This window comes from Lemur catta, chromosome 6 (genome assembly GCF_020740605.2).
Source record: "Lemur catta isolate mLemCat1 chromosome 6, mLemCat1.pri, whole genome shotgun sequence".
NCBI classification, from domain to species: domain Eukaryota; kingdom Metazoa; phylum Chordata; class Mammalia; order Primates; family Lemuridae; genus Lemur; species Lemur catta.
The window spans coordinates 43,724,809-43,747,293 of NC_059133.1; the positions used below are offsets into that span (position 1 = coordinate 43,724,809).

General features: G+C 37.5%; 1 protein-coding gene across 2 annotated transcripts; it reads right to left on the reverse strand.

The window, feature by feature from the left end:
* Positions 1-1,533: 1,533 nt before the first annotated feature.
* YEATS4 (YEATS domain containing 4) lies at positions 1,534-21,153 on the reverse strand. Of its 2 annotated transcripts, XM_045553389.1 has the most exons (8): positions 20,863-21,153; positions 18,161-18,280; positions 15,429-15,495; positions 15,255-15,349; positions 13,267-13,377; positions 9,784-9,876; positions 9,607-9,694; positions 1,534-2,189 (listed from the first exon to the last, which is right to left on the reverse strand). In XM_045553389.1, exons 1-8 carry the CDS (start codon positions 20,911-20,913, stop codon positions 2,020-2,022), a joined length of 795 nt encoding a protein of 264 aa, XP_045409345.1. In that variant the 5' UTR covers positions 20,914-21,153; the 3' UTR covers positions 1,534-2,019. The 2 variants fall into 2 exon arrangements, with proteins under 2 accessions (XP_045409345.1, XP_045409346.1); XM_045553390.1 differs by lacking the exon at positions 13,267-13,377.
* Between the last annotated feature and the right edge of the window lie 1,332 nt (positions 21,154-22,485).

Genomic DNA, 22,485 nt, shown 5'->3' on the forward strand with positions numbered 1-22,485 from the left:
ATACTAGTGGATGTTAAGTGGTATCTCACTGTTGTCCCGATTTGCATTTTCCTAATGACTAATGACATTAAGCATTTTCTTAAGTGCATATTGGCCATTTCTACATCTTCTTTAGAGAAATGTCTACTCAAATCCTTAGCCCATTTTTAACTTTGGTTGCCTTTTTATTATTGTAGTTCTTTGTAACCTCATAAGATCTTACCAAGATTAAAGCCAACACAGAACCATGATGACATATTCTGAACCCCTGTATCCACGTATGCACAAAGTCAGACCTGCATACATGGACTTTGGTTTTATGAACCAATTCATTCTTAGGGCCTAATCTTACTAGCATAGAGGGATGATCTTCCATGTCAAGGCTCCTCAAGTAGAATGGGGCTTTCCTCTCACTAGTTTTTCTGAACTATCCCCAGGCCCTACCCTACACTGTGGGGACTCTTATCTTGATGGGCCTGGCAGGCATGGGGCTAGGAGGTGGGAGAAAGCTGAATGATGCCTGCCTCAATTTTAAGTGCTACTCCCAAGCTCCTGAGGGCCCTGGCAGAAATTTCAAATCACAGAGAGCTTTGCACAACCTCCATAATGCTTACAAATGCCACAACTTAAAAAATAAAGCAACAAAATAAAAAGTAACCAATCTACCAAGGCAGATAAATTAAAAAGTATCTTAAAGTGTCAGAGTAGCTAGTTATGACTAGAGTGAATACAAAAACCCTGCATTAGGCATAGGAATGGTTGCCACTTTTTAGGAGCTGTGTAACTTGTTAATATCATGTTTGCCAAAATACTTTTTTCTTCTTTTTTTTTTTTTGGAGACATGATCTTGCTCTATTGCCAGGGATAGAGTACAGTGGCATCATCATAGCTCACTACAACCTCAAATTCCTGGGGCTCAAGTGATCCTCCTGCCTGAGTCTCTTGAGTAGCTGGGACTACAGGCAGGCACTACCATGCCCAGCTAATTTTTGTATTTTTTGTAGAGATGAGGTCTCACTCTTACTCAGGCTGGTCTTGAACTTCTGGTCTCGAGGAATCCTCCCGACTTGGCCTCTCAAAGTGCTAGGACTATAGGCATGAGCCACCGCGCATGGCCCAAAACACTTTCCTACCTATTTTCGTCCCTAGGTTGCCAAGATGGTTCAGCCAACATGCCTTTAAAGATTAAGTATTACTGAATGTTCAAAGTAGATGACTCCAAAAATAGAGGACTCACTATGTGGACTTGAACAAGAGAGGCTAAGAGGAGGAGAAGGTAGAGAAATTAGGGGTGCTGCATGAAGTTGATGCACAGCTGTTTTCCGTGTGTCTCTGGAACATGCACGAAGGCTTTAATGTTTTCATATGTGAAGAATATGTGATAATTAAGCAGAACAAAACTTAAGATCTGATCTTTGTCACTGAAGAGCTTCTGTATGCTATAATGAGTGCCAATAAGAGGTGTGAGCTCACAATACTACGGAGATACATTACTTTTACTGAGGGAGTTTCAGGTAGTCTTCAAAGAGGAAGAAACACATCAAGAGGCAGAAACAGGATCCGTACACTACATTTATTGAATATTGACTGGGCACATCATATAAAAAAAAGTAGGATGGGGATAGGTAAGAATTTGACGAAATTAAATATATACATTAATTTTATCACTAATAATAACTACTAGAGAAGTACAAAATTTATACAAGTTATACTTAATGAAATTTTGATGCCTGTCAAAAAGATAAGAAGCTACACACATACTCCAATAAAAATATTTTTAAGTTGTGCTTAACATCAGAATTTCCCTAAAATGGGTTGGTAAGACGCCTATACAGCATCTACTCTTCCACACATATATTTTCCATTAAAGATTGCTGGAACAGTACAAATACTTTGACCCCATCGCTGAGAAATCCACTGTCGATCACTGTATATACAGTTCCTCTAAGAAACATCACAACATTTGCACTAAGTCCATTCCTCCATTAAAGTCCACCTTATTTTCAGTCTGGCTTATTACTAAGTTCTCTTCAGAACTGTTTATATATCTTTTGTCTGATCATCTTCTTCAAGTTTCCTGATTTCATTTTTTAAACAATTTATAGTTTCACGACTTGCTTTTAATCTCTCCTTAAGCTCTGCAATTTCAAAGCTTGTTTTTTTCTTGGCAGCTTCTAATTTTTCTCTGGTTTTCACTTCAAGTTCTGCAACTAAGAAAAACAAATACTTTTACTTAATTTTCCTCACATCTAAGATGTCATAGAATAATAAATATGGCATTTCCTTAGGTCACTATTTCCATGATGAAATATGGACAACCTAAGATATATAACATTAAACATGGGCTGGTGAGGGGTGGGAGAAAAATTTCTGAATTCCCAGGAGAGAAGCTAAGATGTTTTCTACAACTAATTCTGGTCACTAACTCACAGTTAAGATTTTAAGACACAATGTCCTTGTTTTTCACCACATATATATTAACATGGAAATAGGAGGACATACAAATTTAAGAGATACCAGCTAATAAGAAGAGCTAACTAAAAGTATTCTTAAATTGACGAACAGGTGAAACTTACATAAACAAAATCACACTATCAAAACAAGCCCATACCTTTTTTTCAAAAACTACAGCATTAACTAAGTTTGAATTCCAGTTCTACCACTTATTAGCTGTGATACTCTAAGTTATTTAACCTACGTTCGTTTCCTCATTTATAAAACAGGTTGTAATAGCAAATACCTCATAATATTATTTATTGAGAATATTTTAAATGAATTAATGTATGTAATGTATCCAGAATAATGCCTGGTACATAAAAAGCCCTATCAACTATTATGTTTGTTTGTTTGTTTTGAGAGAGTCTTGCTCTGTTGCCTGGGCTAGAGTGCTGTGGCATCAGCCTAGCTCACAGCAACCTCAAACTCCTGGGCTCAAGCAATCCTTCTGCCTCAGCCTCCCTAGTAGCTGGGACTACAGGCATGAGCCACTATGCCCAGCTAATTTTTTTTTTCTATATATATTTTAGTTGGCCAGATAATTTCTTTCTATTTTTAGTAGAGACGGGGTCTCGCTCTTGCTCAGGCTGGTCTCGAACTCCTGACCTCGAGCGATCCACCCGCCTCGGCCTCCCAGAGTGTTAGGATTACAGGTGTGAGCCACTTCGTCTAGCCAACATTAAATGATTTTTAAACATCTAGCTGGCTATACAACAAATTACTAAAGAAAATGTCATTATTGTAAAATAGGATACATCTATTTAAATATGCCACTCGAATATGTAGCACTATGTTTTACAAAGAAAAATGCCTGCTTGAATCCAACATTTCCATCTTGTGGACATTTTAGGTAATTGCCGCTGCTGACTATTAAAGTTGCACTCTAACTAATATAAGTAAGATGGTCACTAGTTAGAAGCAGGATTGTTGGATAGAGCCAGCTTTGAAATCAGAAAGACTTGAGCTCAAATAAATCCTTGGTCTCTTATTAGCTGAAGCTGACACCTCTAAGTCTCCCTCAGTCTTTTCCTCTATATGATATAGTTAAAACTAGATATTTTTCAGAGGATTTATAAGGATTAAGGGAAATAATTATATGTAAAGCATCTAACAGGTAAAAAATACACAATAAATATTAGTGAGTACTTTCCTTCTTATGCTCATTGCCAGTGACTTGCTTTTTGTGATAAAATTTTTTTTGAGATGGAGTCTCACCCTGTCACCTGAGCTAGAGTGTCATGGCGTTAGCACTAGCTCACAGCAACCTCAAACTCCTGAGTTCAAGTGATTCTCCTGCCTCAGCCTCCCACGTAGCCAGGATTACAGGCACATGCCACCACACCCGGCTAATTTTTCTATTTTTAGTAGAGACGGGGTCTTGCTCTTGCTCAGGCTGGTCTCATACTCCTGAGCTCAAGCAATCCTCCTGCCTTGGCCTCCTAGAGTGCTAGGATTACAAGTATGAGCCATCATCCCGGCCTGTGATAAATTTTTGTAATACAATAAATTTTATATTGTCAAAACAATCCATATTTTTCTTTGTAATTTTTCACTGCTTTTATTTTTAAAAGTATTTAAAAAACAATGTAGTACATACATGACACAAGTTAAAAGGCTGAAGAGTGGATAGCGAAAAACTCTTTGTACTTCTGCCCCTGACCTGTCCTTGCAACCAACAGTGCTTCTTCTCAGAGATAATCAGTATTCTCTGATATCTTTCTAGAAACAGTCTGCTGATATACAAGCATATACCTAAGAGCAGTTTCTTTTTTATCCCCTCAATGTAATCAGTACCATATTATACACACTGTTCTGCATTGTGCTGTTTCACTTAACATTATATCTGGAAGCTCATTCCGTATCACAGAGCTATCTCATTCTTAATGACTGCAGAGGACTTCATTGAATGTATACAGTCTGTCCCCTATTGATGTTCAGAGTATTTCCATTGTTTCTATTACAAACATTGCAATAATGTGCATGCAGCGCATAATCATTTTAGTATACTTATAAAATAAATTTCTGTAAGTGGAACTGTTAGGTTAAAAAATGTATGTACTTATAATTTTGGGAGAATGCCAAGCAACTCCTAGAAGGATCTATCAATTCATAATTCCACTGGCATTACATGTGTGTTTCCTTACTGCATCAACTTTTTGGTCTTAATCTGAAAGGTCAAAAACAGTATTTCAGAGTAATTTTAAATTGCATTTCTCTTATTACTGTTGAGGCTCATCTTTTTATATGTTTAAGAGACATTTCTCCCTTCCCTTCTATGAATTCTGTTTTTCCTTTGCTCATTTTCCTACTGTATTATTGACCTTTCTTATTGATTTGTAGGAGCTCTTTATATAGTAGCCCCCGCTTATTCGAGGTTTTGCTTTCCACAGTTTCAGTTATTCACTGTCAATAGTGGTCTGAAAATAGGTGAGTATAGTACAATAAGGTATTTTAAGAGATACAGCACATTCACATAACTTTTATTACAGTATATTATTACAGTTGTTCTATTATTAGTTGTTGATGTTAATCTCTTACTGTGCCTAATTTATAAGCTAAACTTTATCATAGATATGTTTGAAGTGCAGGAAAAAACACAGTATATACAGGGTTTGGGACTATCCAGTTTCGGGTATCCACCTGGGGATCTTTGATGCATCCCAAATGGACAAGGCGGGGACTACTGTATGTCAAGGAAACTAGTCATTTGTGACATGTGTACAATATTTTTTCACGGCTTATCTGTCATTAGACTTTGTTCACAGTGCTTTTTACTATGCAGAAATTTTTATTCTTTTGTACCCTCTCTCCCCACATCAATTAAAAAAACATGCATTGAATGATAGGCACTTTGTTAGATGCTGGGGTACACAGGTAGGAAACAGGCAAGAAAAATAATGCCATACAGTGTCACAAGGTAATCACAGGGGAGTACGAGAGAAGACTAGCTTCGTATCAGAGAGAAAGGGTATGTATTACCAAGGAAGACTTCTTGTCAGAAGTAAAATCTGAACTGAGTTTTAAAGAATGAGAAAGGAGTTAGATGAAGTGAACACAGCAGGCCCTGCAAACAGCATACAAACAAGTGGTCCTGTATCATCGCAAAGGGTAGTTTAAATCTAGTCAGGGAGACCTAATTTAACTCAATTGTCAGGACAGCATTCACCGTAGACATGTAACATAGATTCTTGTTTTAGTCACGATATCTTATTTTTGACAACTCATAAGACCGCAAAGGGAATGAAAGATTTGGAAGAAGACCTGAGTTAATTAGCAATGAGATCCTGGGGAAAAACATTTTAGAACTCCTTTTAGCTTATTCCACTTTTCTGCTTCCCATATATTAAACGCTCATATAAAACAGAAAAGTTTGTTACAGTAAAGTCTCAATTTAGAGGAAGTCATTCCAAAAAAGAATTATTGGGTGGGTGTGGTGGCTCATTCCTGTAATCCCAGCCTTTTGGGAGGCTGAGGTGGGAGGATCACCCGAGGCCAGGAGTTTGAGATTAGCCTGGCAACTAAGAGAGACCCCCATCTCCACAAAAAATAAAAAAATTAGCCAGGTGTGGTGGCGCACACCCGCAGTCCCAGCTACTGGAGAGGCTGAGGCAGGAGGACTGCTTGAGCCCAGGAGTTGGAGGCTGCAGTGAGCTATCATCATGCCACTGTACTCAAGCCTGGGCGACAGAGCAAGATCCTGTCTTAGGGAAACAAAAAGAGACTATTACTTGTATTGACTAAGTGTAACTTACTGGTTAGAAGCACAGACTGTAAGGCTTTTACACAGAGACAGAGTAGCTTATTAGTTAAGAGGACAGACTCTGGGTTTAAATCCAGGCTCCACTGGGTAATTTTGGGCAAGTTATCAAATCTCTCTAGGGTCCTTACATACAAAATAAGGCTAATCATAGTACCTCCCTCCTAGGGTTGTTAAGAGTACTCAATAAATTAAGAAATGTAAAGTGTTTGTCTGATACAAACTAAGCTCTCAGTAAATGTTCACTATCACTTTTATTACTCCTTGTAAAAGTAATTACTACTATTAAAAGCTAGATCATTAGTGCTTAAGTAAAATTCCACTGGTTTACAGTGTAAGCATCTTTATAAACTTTTAATATGTTCTATAATGATCAACCTCTATCCCAAATATTATTCTATCTAAAAACATCACTAAAGTTTTAGAGCCTAAGTTTTGAGGACTGCCTGGGATCACGTTCTGATTCTACCATTAACTAGCTGTGTTACCCTGGGCAAGTTTCTTAACTTCAACCTCCTTGTGCCTTAGTTTACTTTTCTAAATGGGATTACTCAATAAAGTTGTTGTAGAGTTAAATTATTTGAGTTTATACATGTATAGACTTAGAATAGTACACAGAGTAAGCACTAAAATCTGATAATTTATTACTAACAAATATTGAGTATCATGCCTTCAAATTGGTAAAGATACACATTTTTTTTTAGGCCCTTGAGTAATATTCCCAAATAGCTTTCCTAAAAGCTAAAACAATTTATACTCAAACAATTCATGAGAATGCAAGGTTTACCACATCCTTAATAGGTACACTATTAAAAACTCCTTTTGTTAATTTGATAGAGCAAATATAGTCACTCATTACTATTTGGTCAGGATTTTTAAAATCACTAGCAGGACCAATATTTTCCCATTTTATTTACTGGTGATCTCTTCTTCCATCCTTCTCCCATGTCTTTTGCCCATTCATCCATTGAAATTTAAAATGTTTTTCTAAATGCATACAAGTAGTGCTTTTTACCATTTCAGAGTTATCATAAACTTATCTGTTTTATGTTCATAACAAAGTAGGCCAGGCAAATGTTTTTGCAGGTGTAGAAAATGAAGCATACAAACTTTCAGTGACCATCAAATGGCAAAATTATAATTAACATCCTGACTTTTTAACTCCTAGTCATGTGTTTCATGAAAATATAAACACTGCTATAACCACTGATGGTTAAATAGCAATCCCCTTCCCCCTGCATGACCATCCCTCCACCCCTTCTTTTATTGGATCACTCCTTTCAGTCTACAAATATACTAGTTTATTTCCCCATGAAAACAATACCCTGTTGACCCCATAACCTGATTCTGCTTCAAGGGCGACTGCCCCCCCTCACAGGCAAGCTCCAGCACAGAGTTGTCTACAGTGCCCATTTCCAATTTCTCTCATCTCATTGTCTCTTACCCACTTCAATTGATCTGTCCTTGCTATTCTCCATAAACTGTTCCTGTTAAGGTCACTGAGGACCTCCATCTTCCTATATCCAATGTCTTGGCCCTCATCTTACTTGACCTATCAGCAGTATTGGACACAGCTAATGACTCTAGTTTTTGATACACTTTCTTCACTTGGTTTTCAGAACATTCCATGCACCTGGTTTTTCTCTCTCCATAGAAATCTTCACTCACTCCTTTGATAGTACTACTTGGTCTCACAAATTTATAATTCTATTAATTTCCAAATTTGTATCTTCAGTCTACACTTCTCCTTGAATATCAGACTTTTGGGTACAACACCCCTCTGACCATCTCCACTTACATGTCTTACAGGAATCCCACATCCACCACGTCCAAAATTATACCCTTAATCTTTCCCCAAAAACCCGTCCTTCCCAGACTTCTCATCTCCATAAAAAGCAATTAATTTTGGGGGGCTCCTCAGGCCGAAAAACTTAAGAGTCATCCTTTGCTCACCTTTCCCCCACATCTCAATATTCAAACCATCAGCAAATCCTATTGTAGCTATGTTAAAAATAAGTCCGGAACCTGGCCCCTTCTCATCACTGCTAATACTCTGGTCCAAGCCACCATTCTATCATATCTGGATTACTGGAACAGCCTCCTAACTACTCTTTCTGCTTCTGTCAGTTCTGCTTGACAGTTTATTCTCAACACAGAGCAAGGGTGATCTTCTTAAAATGTTAGACTGATAACGTTATTCCTCTACTCAAAACCCACAATGACTTCATATCTCATTCAGTTTAATAATCTAAAGTCCTTACAGTTACCCACAAGTCCCTATACAGACTTCTTTGGCTTCTCCTCCCACTCCTCGTCCCCTTATTCATTCTATTCCAGTCACACTGGCCTTCTTGCTGTTCCTCAGATATGCCAGACATGCTCTTAGGTCAGGGCTTTTGCCCTTGCTGCACCCTCTACATAAAATATTCTCCCCTCAGATCTCTCCTTTACACCTTTTGGTCCCCAAATGCTACAATCTCAGGAACCATTTTCTGACCTGGTATTTAAAACTCCATCCATCTCCTTCCACTACAGTTGCTCCCTGCCCTTCCCTGCTTTACTCTTCTCCCTAGCACCCAATCACTACTTTGTAGTTCACTGTTCTATTTATTTAATACTTGTCTTCCTCCCACTAGAATGTAAGCCCCACGAAGGTGGGGCTTTTGGTATGATTTAGACACTGCTCTATCCTCAGTACCTGGAATATAATTGATGCTCAATATATACTGTAAAGGAATGAAAGAAAGATCAAAGAAATGACTAAATGAACAGTGACATAAATGTTAACAGAGGGATGGCAACTAGGTTTCATCTTGAATGCCAACTGCAAATGACTGGCAATAGATGCATAAAGGGACATGTAGAGGATTCTGAGGCCATGTCATCTTAGGGGGAAAGTACAGTATGACTGATTATCAATGTGGCATTGAGGTATTCACCATTTGAGCATTAATCTGAAATTATATGTAAAATGACATAGGTAAGAACATGAGATAAACTAGTTCACAGTACACAAAAGTATAATTATGTCCTACAAGGTTCTTCATGCAGATTTTGTTAGCAAAGACTAGTAAACAAAATGACTGAGTGATAGCCTAAGCAAGACTAATGAAAAGCTATACTTAAAACCAAATTAGGGAATAAAATAGACAAACGGTATTTCAGAGAATGAGAGGCTGTCTTTTACCTTTCTGAAAGTAGGCCTACTTTGAGAACAATTTAAAACATCCTTCTTACATGTTTTACAGTAATATACACCTTGTTTTTTAACATATATCATTATAAAACAGTTTAATAACCACTAATCACACGATCCTCTCACTATTACAGAATACATTATTTTTCAGGATTAATTGTAAATACATGGCACTTACATTCTGTTTCATGTTTATAGGCTCCTAATGTCAGCTGACGAGATGTCGTTAATAACTGTTGCATCATTGCTGTTGGGTCTTGAAATATCTAATAGGATAGAATGAAAAAAAGCCCAATAACTTCAAAGTTTTCCAGCTTAAAATGCTTTTAAAAGTCTCATTATAAAATCTTCTTACCATTTCATCATAGAACTCTGAAACCACTGTCTTTTTTCCCAGCATTGCATTGGTATCTGATTGAAACAGCTTTAGTAAATGATACAGGGTTACCTGTGAAATAAAAACAGATGTCACATCTGTGCAATGGTTTTCATCATCATTGTGAGACACTGTCATTTCTTTAACTAAATTAGAGACTTGAATAAGTAGACATATCAAATTCATGATCTTGTTTTAACTTATTGTGGCAAGTCACTCAAACTTTCTGTATCTTTATTTTCCTGTTAGGTACCACTATCCATTCACATCTACTCAACATGAATGTTCTGAAGAAGGTAAGTAAAATCTGTTCAAATTCTCTAGAGAGTAACTATGTATAAAAATAGCACAAGGCCAGGAGTAGTGGCTCACACCTGTAATACTAGCATTCTAGGAGGCCAAGGTGGGAGGATCGCTTGAGCCCAGGAGTTTGAGGTTGTTCTGAGCTATGACGATGCCACTGCACTCTAGCTGGGGTGACAGAGTGAGATTGTCTCTAGAAAAAAAGAAAACAAAAAACAACAACAAAAAAACCCCACAACATACACCTATGAAAATTAAACTGGGAAATCACTATATATTCTTTTACTCACACAAGTGAAACTGGATTAATTTGTAACAGTTATCCCTGAAGATTAGAGTTTACAACTTTACTGCAGGAAAAAAAGATTTGATACTTTCAAAAGAAATGACCAATATTCAAACTTTCAGTGAGGGCAAGATAATCTCCTTGGGGATCTATAAGACTATTACATACGTGACATAATAAAAAAACATAAATAAGAAGTTTGTCAGTGATAATTCACTGTGGCAAGAGCAACATGTCTTCAAATAAGAAGAGGTGTACTAAGAAATCAAAGGAAAAGCTGTGCAATAATCACAATGTGATTATTTTAGCAAAATAAAATCTAGCTGGCAAAACATCAGAGTTGATGAAGTTGTGGAAACCCATTCAGAAGCCTCAAAGAATTTTCTAAAAAAGTTAGCTAAAATCATTATATGGGAATGCTATTCTTCAAAACACTCATGAAATAGGGAGCAAGGAAGGATACAGTAAAGTCAGAAAATATAAAAATTCTTGCAACTGAATTTGAACAAGCATCAACTCCCTTTAAAGACAATCTAGCTCAATTTATAGAAATGTCAGATTTCCCTGCACATGGCTCAATAAGTGAAAATATCCTATTTAAAGAACATCCTCTAGGCTCAAGATGGTGTACCAAGAAATGTGGAAAAAGAGGAGGGATATGCAGAATTCCACTGAAATAACAGTAAAGACAGACAATCTGAAAATGAGAGAGCACGAATTACATATAAATTTAAAGCAGATAATTTGACAAATTTCTAGAATAGACAGAAAACAGATGAGACTACCAGGAAGAATAACAAAACCACTAACAGAGAAAAATCACAACTTGAAAACTAAAGAAAGAAAACAGCATCAGAAGAGGGAGCCAGGGCTCCCAGGAGCCCCAGAGAGGCTCCAACCTCACAGTTGGCAGGTTATCAAAATCAAGGATGCTGTGGTGTAGCCGAGCCTGTTGACCTTCCCTTCTTCCCCCTCCACCCACAGACAAGAAAGAATATCCTTCCTTTGGTGCTAGAATTTTTCACCCCAACCATCAAGTATGATGGAAAAATAAAGACATGTTCAAATGGGCAATGGCTCCAAAAGTTTATTTCTCAGGCATTCTTTCTGAAGAAATTCCTCCAGCAAAATGAAAAAAAAAAAAAAAAAAAAAAAAAACCTTGAGAAAAGGAAGAAAAAGGACCACCTGTCATCATTAAAAGATACTATCTAAAAGTTGAGAAACCCAAAATTAAGTGTTTATATATATGAGATGCATGGGAGTAATTTCTAGAAAAATTGAAACAGGTAACTGTTTTTTGGGGGGGGGGGGCGGGGAACAGAGTCTGACTCTGTCATCCTGGGCAGAGTGCAGTGGTGTCGTCATAGCTCACTGCAGCCTCCAACTCCTGGGCTCAAACAATCCTCCTGCCTTGGCCTCCCCATAGCTGGGACAATAGGAGTGTGACACAACCCCTGGCTAATTTTTCTATTTTTAGTCGAGAAGAGGTTTCACTCTTGCTCAGGCTGGTCTCAAACTCCTGAGCTCAAGCAATCCTCTTGCCTAGGCCTCCCAGAGTGCTAGGATTATAGGCATGAGCCACCGCGCCTGGTCATGAAACAGGTAACTGTTAAAAGGCAGTTTTCCTGCAGATAGGGGAAAGATGTTATAGGTTGATTTGTGTGCCCCCAAAGGATATGTTGAAGTCCTAACTTTTATTACCTGTGGATGTGACCTTATGTGGAAATAGGATGTTTGTAGATGTAATCAAGTTAAGATGAAGTTGTTAACGTTGGCCCTAATCTGACTGGTATCCTTAAAAAAAAAAAAAAGAAGAGATACAGAGACAGGGAGGGAGATAAAGCCATGTGACAATGGAGGCAAAGACTAGAGTTACGCTGCCAAAAGCCAAGGAACATCTGGGGCTACCAGGAACTGGAAGAGGCAAGATCCTCCCCTAGGAAAAAATTTTGGAAAAGAACATGGCCAACATCTTGATTTCAGACTTATAGCTTCCAGAACTGTGAGAATAAATTTCTATTGTTTTAAGCCACCCAGTTTGTAATACTAGGAAAGTAACATAGGAGACTTGCACTTTTTATTTCAGAAATCTTCTTTTAAAACTATGTGCATGTCTGACTTCTATAATTAAAAATTTTTTACTATTACATCATAAAACTGTCCTTCCTTAAATTTATTATTCAGACTTCAGAGGCACTCATGCAGATATAAGCAATAAAAAATTTCAAGACAGATGTCGCTAATTTTGATCAGTATGTGAAAATTCTTACAGAATGAAACTGCCTATTCTTGCCTAGAAATCCCCTTTTCTAGGAATGAAATCCCAGTTTCAGCATTTTGCTTTTAGAAACAACTATTTTTTTTTTTTACATTGGCTTGACTATATAATAGGTTGCTAGATAATAGAAATATGTCACAGGTGGGGCTCAGAGAACAACCTGAATAAGAGCAAGTCCCCGTCTCTACCAAAACTAGAAAAATTAGCTGGGTGTTGTGGCGCCTGCCTGTAGTCCCAGCTACTCGGGAGGCTGAAGGAGGAGGACTGCTTGAGCCCAGGAGTTTGAGGTTGCTGTGAGCTAGGCTGATGTCATGGCACTCTAGCCCAGGAAAACAAAGCAAGACTCTGTCTCAAAAAAAAAAAAAAAAGAGAAGTAAATCACAAGTTACCTATGTCTTTCTCATATATTTTAAATAAATCTTCATATGACTTATCTTCTGTAAGAGCTAATTATTAATATATAATGGTTTCGTTATACTGTAAGAATACTATGAAACTTTTTAGGGAATAAAATTCAGGCCTATGTAGGTCTACATGGGAACCTATTCAATAGATCCAATCACTACAGAAGTACAATAGATTGTATTACTTTACCTTTCTAAGAGTGACTGGGAGCTGTTTCATAATGATTTCTTTTGTAGGTGTATTTTCCAATTGGGGGTGGGAGGTGACAGACGAGCAGACAGAAAGGTAAGACGGCATATTCTCAGAATAAAAATGAAAATACAGCAATCTTACAAAATTAAAAAGAGCTTCTGCTCTAGTAACATTATAGGCATCTCCTTTTCCCTCCCTCTCAACATCTGTTGAATTCTGTGCTCTATTCTCCCTAACAGACTATTCTCATTAAGGTCAGGCACAGCATCTTCTCTCTGTATCCTTCTCAATCCCTTAAACAATATCTTGCAAACAATGAATATTTAATAATTTCTTGCCAAACAGAATATAAAGTGTGTGAGAGTGTTAAAGAAGGACAAGAATGGTAGATCTAAAAACCCTATCACATCAAAAATATTTAAATGAGTCATGAATATTTATTCAGGAGAAAACTAATATATGAACAGCTATCAGTAAAAAGTTTAAGGAAATGTAACATAAAGTAACAGCTTTTTTAAACAACGAGAACTACCCCAAACCTGAATAGGATGTTTCACTTAAGGATAAAAGTTAATCTTCCATGGTGGAGACATGCAAGCCCAAACTAGATTCTCATTTGAGCGATCGCCTAAATACATTCCTATGGAGGAAAAGTAATGATTATGTCAATAGGTCCCAAATCTCATTGTGCATCAAAATCACCTGGGTTGTTGGCCCCACTCCAAGCCTACTGAATTAGATTCTCCAGAAAGGAGGCCTCAGAGTTTGAGGGCTTAAAAAAGTACCTCAGGTGTTTCCGATTTGCCGATTAGGAAATGGTTTGCTGAACCATTGGCCCAGGTGATATTCAACTCCTTTAAAAGCACATCCACAAGCCTGGGCAACAGCAAGACCCTGTCACTACAAAAAATTTTTTAAAAAAGCAATTAGCCCTGGTGGCACACCTGTACTCCTAGCTATTCAGAAGGCTAAGGCAGGAGGATTCCTTCAGCCCAGGAGTTCAAGGTTACAGTAAACTGAACCACTGAATTCCAGCCTGGGCAGCAAAGCAAGACCCTCTTAAAAAAAAAAAAAAAAAAGCACACAGATAATTAAAGCATAAATATTTGGTGCTAAAAGAATGAACTGATTCTAACAAGATGAAAATTAATGGTGATGACTGTTAAAGCCCTGAAACTGGAGTTAACTCCCAGCCACACATATGTGGAATAAGAGAGAGCCATGAGTGAGTTGTGACCTTTTAGGGTTTTTTTTGTTTAAAAAAAAAAAGGTTTAGTGGTTTTAGTCAAAAGAAATAGAAGGTTGGAAGGCAAATACCTGGGTTCAAAAACAAGCTCTGTCACAATTAACTGAGTGTTTCTGAGCACATGACTTGACCTCTGAGCCTTAGTATCCTCATCTTTAAAATGAGGATATCACTAACCTCTCAAAGCTGCTGAAGGAACAAAGTGAAACCTTGGAGGGACATTTTATGTTATAAAGCAATAATCTGACAAGAAAACATCAAAAGATGAAAAAGTCAGTGGTTATAAATATTCATGAAAGATATAAAATAAAGCTGTTAGTACTGATGGCAGCTTAAAAAAGCAAAAAGACTTTCTAAGAGCTTAACTTCTTAAGAGCACATAGACTCAAGTTATTTATTACTAACAACCAAATGATACTAATGAATTAAACATTTTTTTGCTATATTAATCATCTGATTTCCACAGTTTCTTTTCAATATATATTCATATTATATCCCTTCTTTCCATACTTGGAAAAAAAAAGTTTTGAAAGGCACTTCACTTAAAAATGGAAAATTTTAACTCATGGCAAGATACATTATCCCATAAGCTTACATAAAGTACATCTTAATAAACAATATTAAAAAAATTTGCTTTTAGGAATATTTTATGTGCTTATATCTTCATACATATTCATTAAGTATTATCACGTTTTCACACTTACTAAAACATGTATTTGCAAAGATTAATGTTACTCACAGGTCTTTCATTAGGGTCAATGAAAAATATTTTGATGATTATTTCAAATTCACCCCATCCCGTTTCAGTAATTTCATATGGAGGTTTAGTAACAACTGAAGAGAAAAAAAAAATGATTTAGTTTCCTACCTCTTTTTAACTTTGTATACTATGACTCAAAAGACTGTACTGTACCTCTTAAAGGATTGCCATAGCTTTCATGTAATTTAAACTGGATTTTCTTCACATATGCTGACATATCCTAAAATACAAAAAATTAATTAGTTCTACCATCTACATATGAAAACTAGGAAAGAAATACACTGAGCATAGTATATGTATGTGATTTAATAAAACATACTTCCCCTCAAATTTTATGGAATCTAATTTTCTAAAAAACATGAATTATATACCCAGGAAGTGGTTCTTGTTTAAAAAAACAAAGTAAGCTTATGCTGAATTCTTTTATAATTTATAATATATAGAATATATCATCCATAATATATAATTCAATATATAGCAAAGGAAGCTTATGCTGAATAATTCATAATATATAACATATATGTCCCTAATTCCCTTGTTTTGCAAATCCTATTTTCATATACCTCTATAGACAATATTCTAAATCAATTTTGATTTTTCCATAAAAACAATACATTTCTGGTATTTTTATAAAAATAACCATATACACCAAAGCAAATCTATAGTCACTTCCAAAGAACAAAATAATATTACATAAAGCTAAGGACAACTAATCTAAAGAAACCTAAAACAGCTGAGTACAAAAACTCCCCTTTAATTTTATTCTGAAGCACACTCATTAGTTCTTACACATAAAAGGGCTTCTGCTGATGAAGGTGGCTTTTGAAAAAAAACATAATCCATTATAGAAAAAAAACATGCAAAACAAAATAAGTCACACTCAATAATAATATTTATTTATTTTTTATTATTTTTTTTTGAGACAGAGTCTCACTCTGTTACCTGGGCTAGAGTGCTGTGGCATCAGCCTAGCTCACAGCAACCTCAAACTCCTAGGCTCAAGCAATCCTCCTGCCTCAGCCTCCCGAGTAGCTGGGACTACAGGCATGTGCCACCTATTTTTAGTAGAGACGGGGGTCCTGCTCTTGCTCAGGCTGGTCTCGAACTCCTGATCTTGAGTGATTCTCCTGCCTCGGCCTCCCAGAGTGCTAGGATTATAGGCGTGAGAATAATAATGTTTATTAACCTTTTCATTTGCTTTCAGGAATGTTTTATGTGCTTATATCTTCATACACTTAATTTTTAAAAAATAATACTGGGATCATACTGTCATGATATCTTAATACCTTGCTTTGTCACTATTATACTGTATTGTAAGGATATAAGTCCATAGGTAATTTAGTCTTCTGAAGGTCGAGAAAGTAGTTTCAAAGAAAATGATACCTGACCAGCCTGAGCAAGAGCGAGACCCCGTCTCTACTAAAAAAAATTGAAAGAAATTATCTAGACAACTAAAAATATATAGAAAAAATTAGCTGGGCACGGTGGTGCATGTCTGTAGTCCCAGCTACTTGGGAGGCTAAGGCAGAAGGATTGTTTGAGCCCAGGAGTTTGAGGTTGCTGTGAGCTAGGCTGACGCCATGGCACTCTAGCCTGGGCAACAGAGCGAGACTCTGTCTCCAAAAAAAAAAAATGATACTTGAACTAAGACCAAAAGGATCAATGGGAATGGGAATAAAGTGGGTGGGAAGGAATGAGCGGAGCGGTTTAAGAGTGTTCTTTTGGAACATTGAGACTATTTTAGTATTGCCAGAATGCAGGGTATGAGGAAAGGAGGCACAGACAAGGGTTAAGGCTGCAAAGCAAGGAAAGATCAGGGCAGGCTTTCTAAAACATAATAAAGCATTTGAACTTTATCAGGAGGGCAATAGGTAGTCATTGAAGACTTTATAATAGTTTTATTGAGATATAATTCACATCCCATATAATTTATCTAAAGTGTACAATTTAATGGTTTTTAATATATTCACAGAGTTGCACAACCATTGCCACAATCAATTTTAGAACATTTTTATCAAACAAAAAGAAACCCCACACACATTAGCACTCACTTCCTATTCCCTCTTCCCCCACCCACTGGCAACCACTAATATATTTTCTGTGTCTACGGATTTGCCTATTCTGGACATTTCACATAAATGGAATCATACAATATGTGGTCTTTTGTATCTAGCTTCTTTCACTTAGTACAATGCTTCCAAATTCATCGATGTGGTGGCAGGTATCAGTACTTTGTTTCTTTTTACTGCATAATAATATTCAATTGTATGGACATACCACATTTATTTATCCATTCATCAGCTGATAAGACATTTGAGTTATTTCCATTTTTTGGCTACTATGAACAGTGCTGCTATGAACATTCATATACAAGCTTCTGTGCAGACTCTGAGAGTTTAAATAGAGCAATTTTTTATCCAATAAACATCTCTTGAATACCGATGTACCTGCTGCATTCTAGGCACTGGAGATTCAATAGCAAAAGAAAATTATCAGCAACTAGGTTACATAGCAGTACTGTCTTTCACATTCTCCAATGGTCTTATTACTGCATTATCACTTTAAGTCTTAGCTGTTCGGAAAAACCTGATTAAATACTGTGTTAACTTAAGATGTGATGTTAGATGGTGTACTTGTACCGTGTTTATAGCATAATAGTTCTTGTTACCTTAATTTTAATTAGAAAACATTTTTAGAAAAGTAATTTCTACTAATAATTATACGAAGATGACAGTTCACACTTTATTTTTTCAAAAATTTTTGTTAATAGTTCTACAATGGGCCAAATTTATAATCTGACAGTTACTGCAAAAGAATATCGCAATTTATTTTCAAGCAAAACAAACTGTAGGCTCAAAAAAGTTCTAGAAAAAACAAGTGCCTACCTCATTTCTATATGGTTTCACATATACCGTCCACTGATGGGTGTGCCCATCTTCTTCTCTTTTCTTTCCAAAATATCGAGCAACATTACCATAAACTATTGGTTTAACGATAGTAACCCCCTAAAAGAAAAATAATTTAAAAACCAATAAACATTGCACCATTATCTAAATAAACAAAATGAGAGCTCTGAAAACTTGTTTCAAGGAATGGCAGTCTAACAATCTAGAGTTTGGTTATGACACGGATTTCTCTCACATCAATTTTAGACACTTATCCTCATTTCATATTAATGGAAATAAATGGACACCACATTAATTACAATGTTCCCACTTTGAAAATGGTTTTACTTAAATCACCATGTAAAGCACTTTGAAAGTTTTATTAAATGCAAAAAGGAGGACTTTGGTACTTTGACACAGGAGTCTGCCAACCTCCTCACCTACTGGCAAATTAACAAACTCCTCTTCCATTCTCCTCAAAAAGAAAGAAACACAGAGAAACAGAAAAAGAAATGCAAAAAGCCCTTAAATTACAAACCTGAAAGCTAGGTGTTGGAATGAAAATTGTCAGTTTTGACTGGCATCATCTGATGGTAACATTCTTATTAACCAGCCTAGGGTAATGTTTCCCAAAGCATAGTACAAATATAAAAGGCAGTTCGTGAGAGGTAGAATAGGGGTAAACATTTTTCATTTTATTACTTATGTATTTAATTAATATTAGAAAAACCGTAACTGTAACTAGAAATTCAAACCCACAATTTCAAAAATATTGTTTAGGAGGGGGCTCTTAAAAATTGATGTAAATATAAATGTTACAGTAAATATTACAGTTGGATTCAGGTATGGCAAAAATGGTAAAGTGGCACTTGGATGACTAAAGCTTGGTCAACACTGGCCAGCGGCATGTTTGCTATATTTGTCCTCACTTCTGAGATGTACATACATGTTTCTCATTACATCTGATAAGTGTAAAGGCAGGGAGTGTTGACAGATCATGATGAACAGGAAAGACTGAAATCTGAAACCCACTGTTGAATAGTAGGAATGTATCTGAGGGACAAAGAAGAAGAATACTACATGTGAAAAGTGTTGTGCCAAGGTAATCAACCATAATTAATAAGAAATGAGAAAAAGTAACGAATAAAACAGAAAATCTTTTACTTGTGGCTGGATAATTAACAACTAAATTCAATACCTATAAACCTAAAGTTAGTTCAGAAGAAGGGCAAGCACTTTACGTGAGAACTTAATTATGATTAAGTAAGTGATAATAATGAGGCTTTTGTAGGAACCATAGATTGGGCTTCTGGTTCAAGGCCTGACTGAATGACCACAAAGGTGTTAACATGGTGAGCGCATAAAAGATGTCATAGCTACTACTGTGTTCCTAGGAACTTGCAGAGCTTCTCAATGATGAAAAAGGGGATCACTTTTCAAGATGTTCTACCTGGATGAAATGTATCTAAATTGCAAAAAGATGCCTAAGAATCAGCAAGGAGAAATCAATCCCCAATTTTGAAGCTTTACATTACTATTTTTGGTGGAAAAGGATTCGAGGACCACAGGCTTAACTTCAAGTCACTAGGGGCTGAAACTTGCAAACTTTTAGAACTCAATATGATTACAAGCAAAGAAAGTTCTGTAATTTCTTTCCCAAAATCTAACATTTGTCCTAACGTAGTGTCCTATCAGTCCAAAACCTTTCCCAAAATCTCGAGCAAAATGTATGTTCACAAAGCTTCTGGTACTATGAACTTTTACTTGGCATCTCTTTCTCTTCCATTAAATTTCAGTAGGTTTTGAAAGTTTCAAAGAATTCCCACTTTACATGTGATATGAAAAGACTCTGTATGATAGCTGTATACACACTATAATTAAAATTATGTAAAAATGGCAACAGAGATAAGGACTAAAAAAATCTACAGATTAACAATTTTGGTGCGAAAGTGCGTGATTTCTTCTTTTTAAAAAAATTTAAAATTTAAAAATTTCCTTCTTGCTACAAATAAAAATCAGAAGGAGTAAAAATAGGTGTTATATCAGGAATTAGTGGGTCTGCCTTAAAAATTAACGTACCAGGGGATATAGGAAAGTGTGAGAGAAGTGTCACAACGTCAAACATTAATGTTAGGCTCTATAACTCTCATAAAAAACAAATGCTGAGATTTACTGAATGTTCCCTATGTGCCAGGTACGGTGTCATGTTCTCGCCATGCCTTGGCCATAGCTTTGGGGCTTTGTGAACACCACGAACTCGGGCAAAGTTTCTGAACTTTTCTACGCCTCGGTGCCTCAGTTACCGCGCTCGTAAATACTGCGGGGAAGCACTCATCGACTATTTGCTACTGTTACTGTAATCCCCACACCCAGATGGGTGGCATCCCCCGGCTAACTGATGGCTTTAGCTGGCAGTTAATGTGCACCATGCCAAGATTTCCTCGCCTCAGAGTGGCCTATTTCCTTGGCAGCCACGTAGGTCTCCCCCCGCCACCGCTGCTTTATGTTTGTCCTTCGGCGGGGATGGGAGGGTGGCAGCAACGCGGCGCAGCTGAAGCCCAATGAACACTGACTTTTCGCTCAATGGCTTTGACTCGCTCTCCGCCACGAAACCACGGCTCAAAACCAAGGAGAAAAGGCGCCAAAGGAAACCAAACGGGCCCTGCCCCGCCGCACAGGGAGGAGCCGGGCCGGGCACTGACCTTCACTCTCCCGCCGGAGTCAGGCCCAAATTCGGCCATTCTCTTGAACATATTGTCCCACGGAAGAAGCCGCCACCGCCGCCAAGCAAAGAGACCGGGGCCGGCGCGGTCGCCGCTCCCCTCAGAGGCCCCGCTCCTCCCGCGCGAGCCCAGGCGGAGGGTTTCTGGCCCACGGAGGGCGAGTCACCGGGGCTCGCGGCGTTCCGGAAGGCCATTCAGCCCGGCGCCGGCGGAGAGCGCTGCGCAAGGAGGGGCGACGGCGACGGCGACGCCGTGCGCAGGCGCGACCGGCAGGCGGGGGCGGGCGCACGCCGCGCACACTGCGCACGCGCCTGGCCGCTGCTGCGCCGTCAGAGGAGCGGAGTAGTAGGCGTTCCAGAGAGAACAAAGAAGTTGTAGGAAAGGAAATGATCAGTAATAAGTGATTTCAGAAAACTTTCTAGAATTTAAGGATATGATTTCCACACTGAAAGAGCCTACCAGGCACCCGGCACAAATATGAAAACATCCACGTCAAGGCGTGTCGTCGTGAATTTTCAGATCATCGGCGATGAAAAGAAGACCCCACACACTTCCGGGTTTGAAAGACTCTGGAATCAGAATGGCTTCAGATTGCTCAACTGCAATATTGGAATCGAGATAGCAATAAAGTACTACCTTCAAAATTCTAGAGGAAAACTACTTCCAGTTTTCTTCAATACTCAGCCAACTATCAACCAAGTTTGTGAATAGAATAAAGACAGTTTCAGACATGCTAATTCTCAAAAAAAGAAGTACCTATCATGCTCCCTTTTCTCAGGAGCTCCAGGGAGATCCTGCAGATGTGATCCACCAAAATGAGGGAATAAGCCAAGAAGGAGGAAATTATGAAATATAGGAAGACAATAAATATCAAACATGGAAAATCATAGAATCCCAAGATGATGCTGAAAGGAAGAGCCCAGGACGACAGCTACGACAGCTGTGTACAGGCATAGATAGTAACCCTTCCAAATTAGATCCAGTCAGAAATCGTTGACAGATACCGCTTCAGAAGGATGGAATTGACAAAATTCCAGCTGCTATTGAAGCCTTCAGAGGAGAGTTCAATATTAGAGGTGGAGTTGAACTGATGACAGATACATAAAAAACTGAGCAGATTTAAGAATCATACAGCTATTAACTCTAGGGAAAACAAAATCTTGTATAAGAAAAGAAAGTAATTGTATTTATGGCAACATAAATCCTGTGTATTCCTCTAACAAAAAAAATATATAATTACATTTGGAAGGATGAGCTTTGGATAAGGGTACCTTGTGTGATGGGGATGGGGAGGAGGAAATAGAACTTAATCTTTAATTTCCATAGTGGGAAGTCAATATCCTTAAATGGTACAATCAAGAAGGAGCAATATAAGCCTAGTATTTAAAAGCATGGGGGTAAATATAAAAATATTAAGCCAAAGGTAGAAAGTCACTACTGATTGTAACTTAGTATTTCCATTTAGCGACTTTTTTTTTTAAGAAACAGGGTCTCACTCTATTGCCACTGTACTCCAGCCTGGGTGACAGAGCAAGACCCCATCTCTAAAAAACATAAAAATAAAAAAACACTGAAACAAAACCTCCAAGAAACATTACTTTT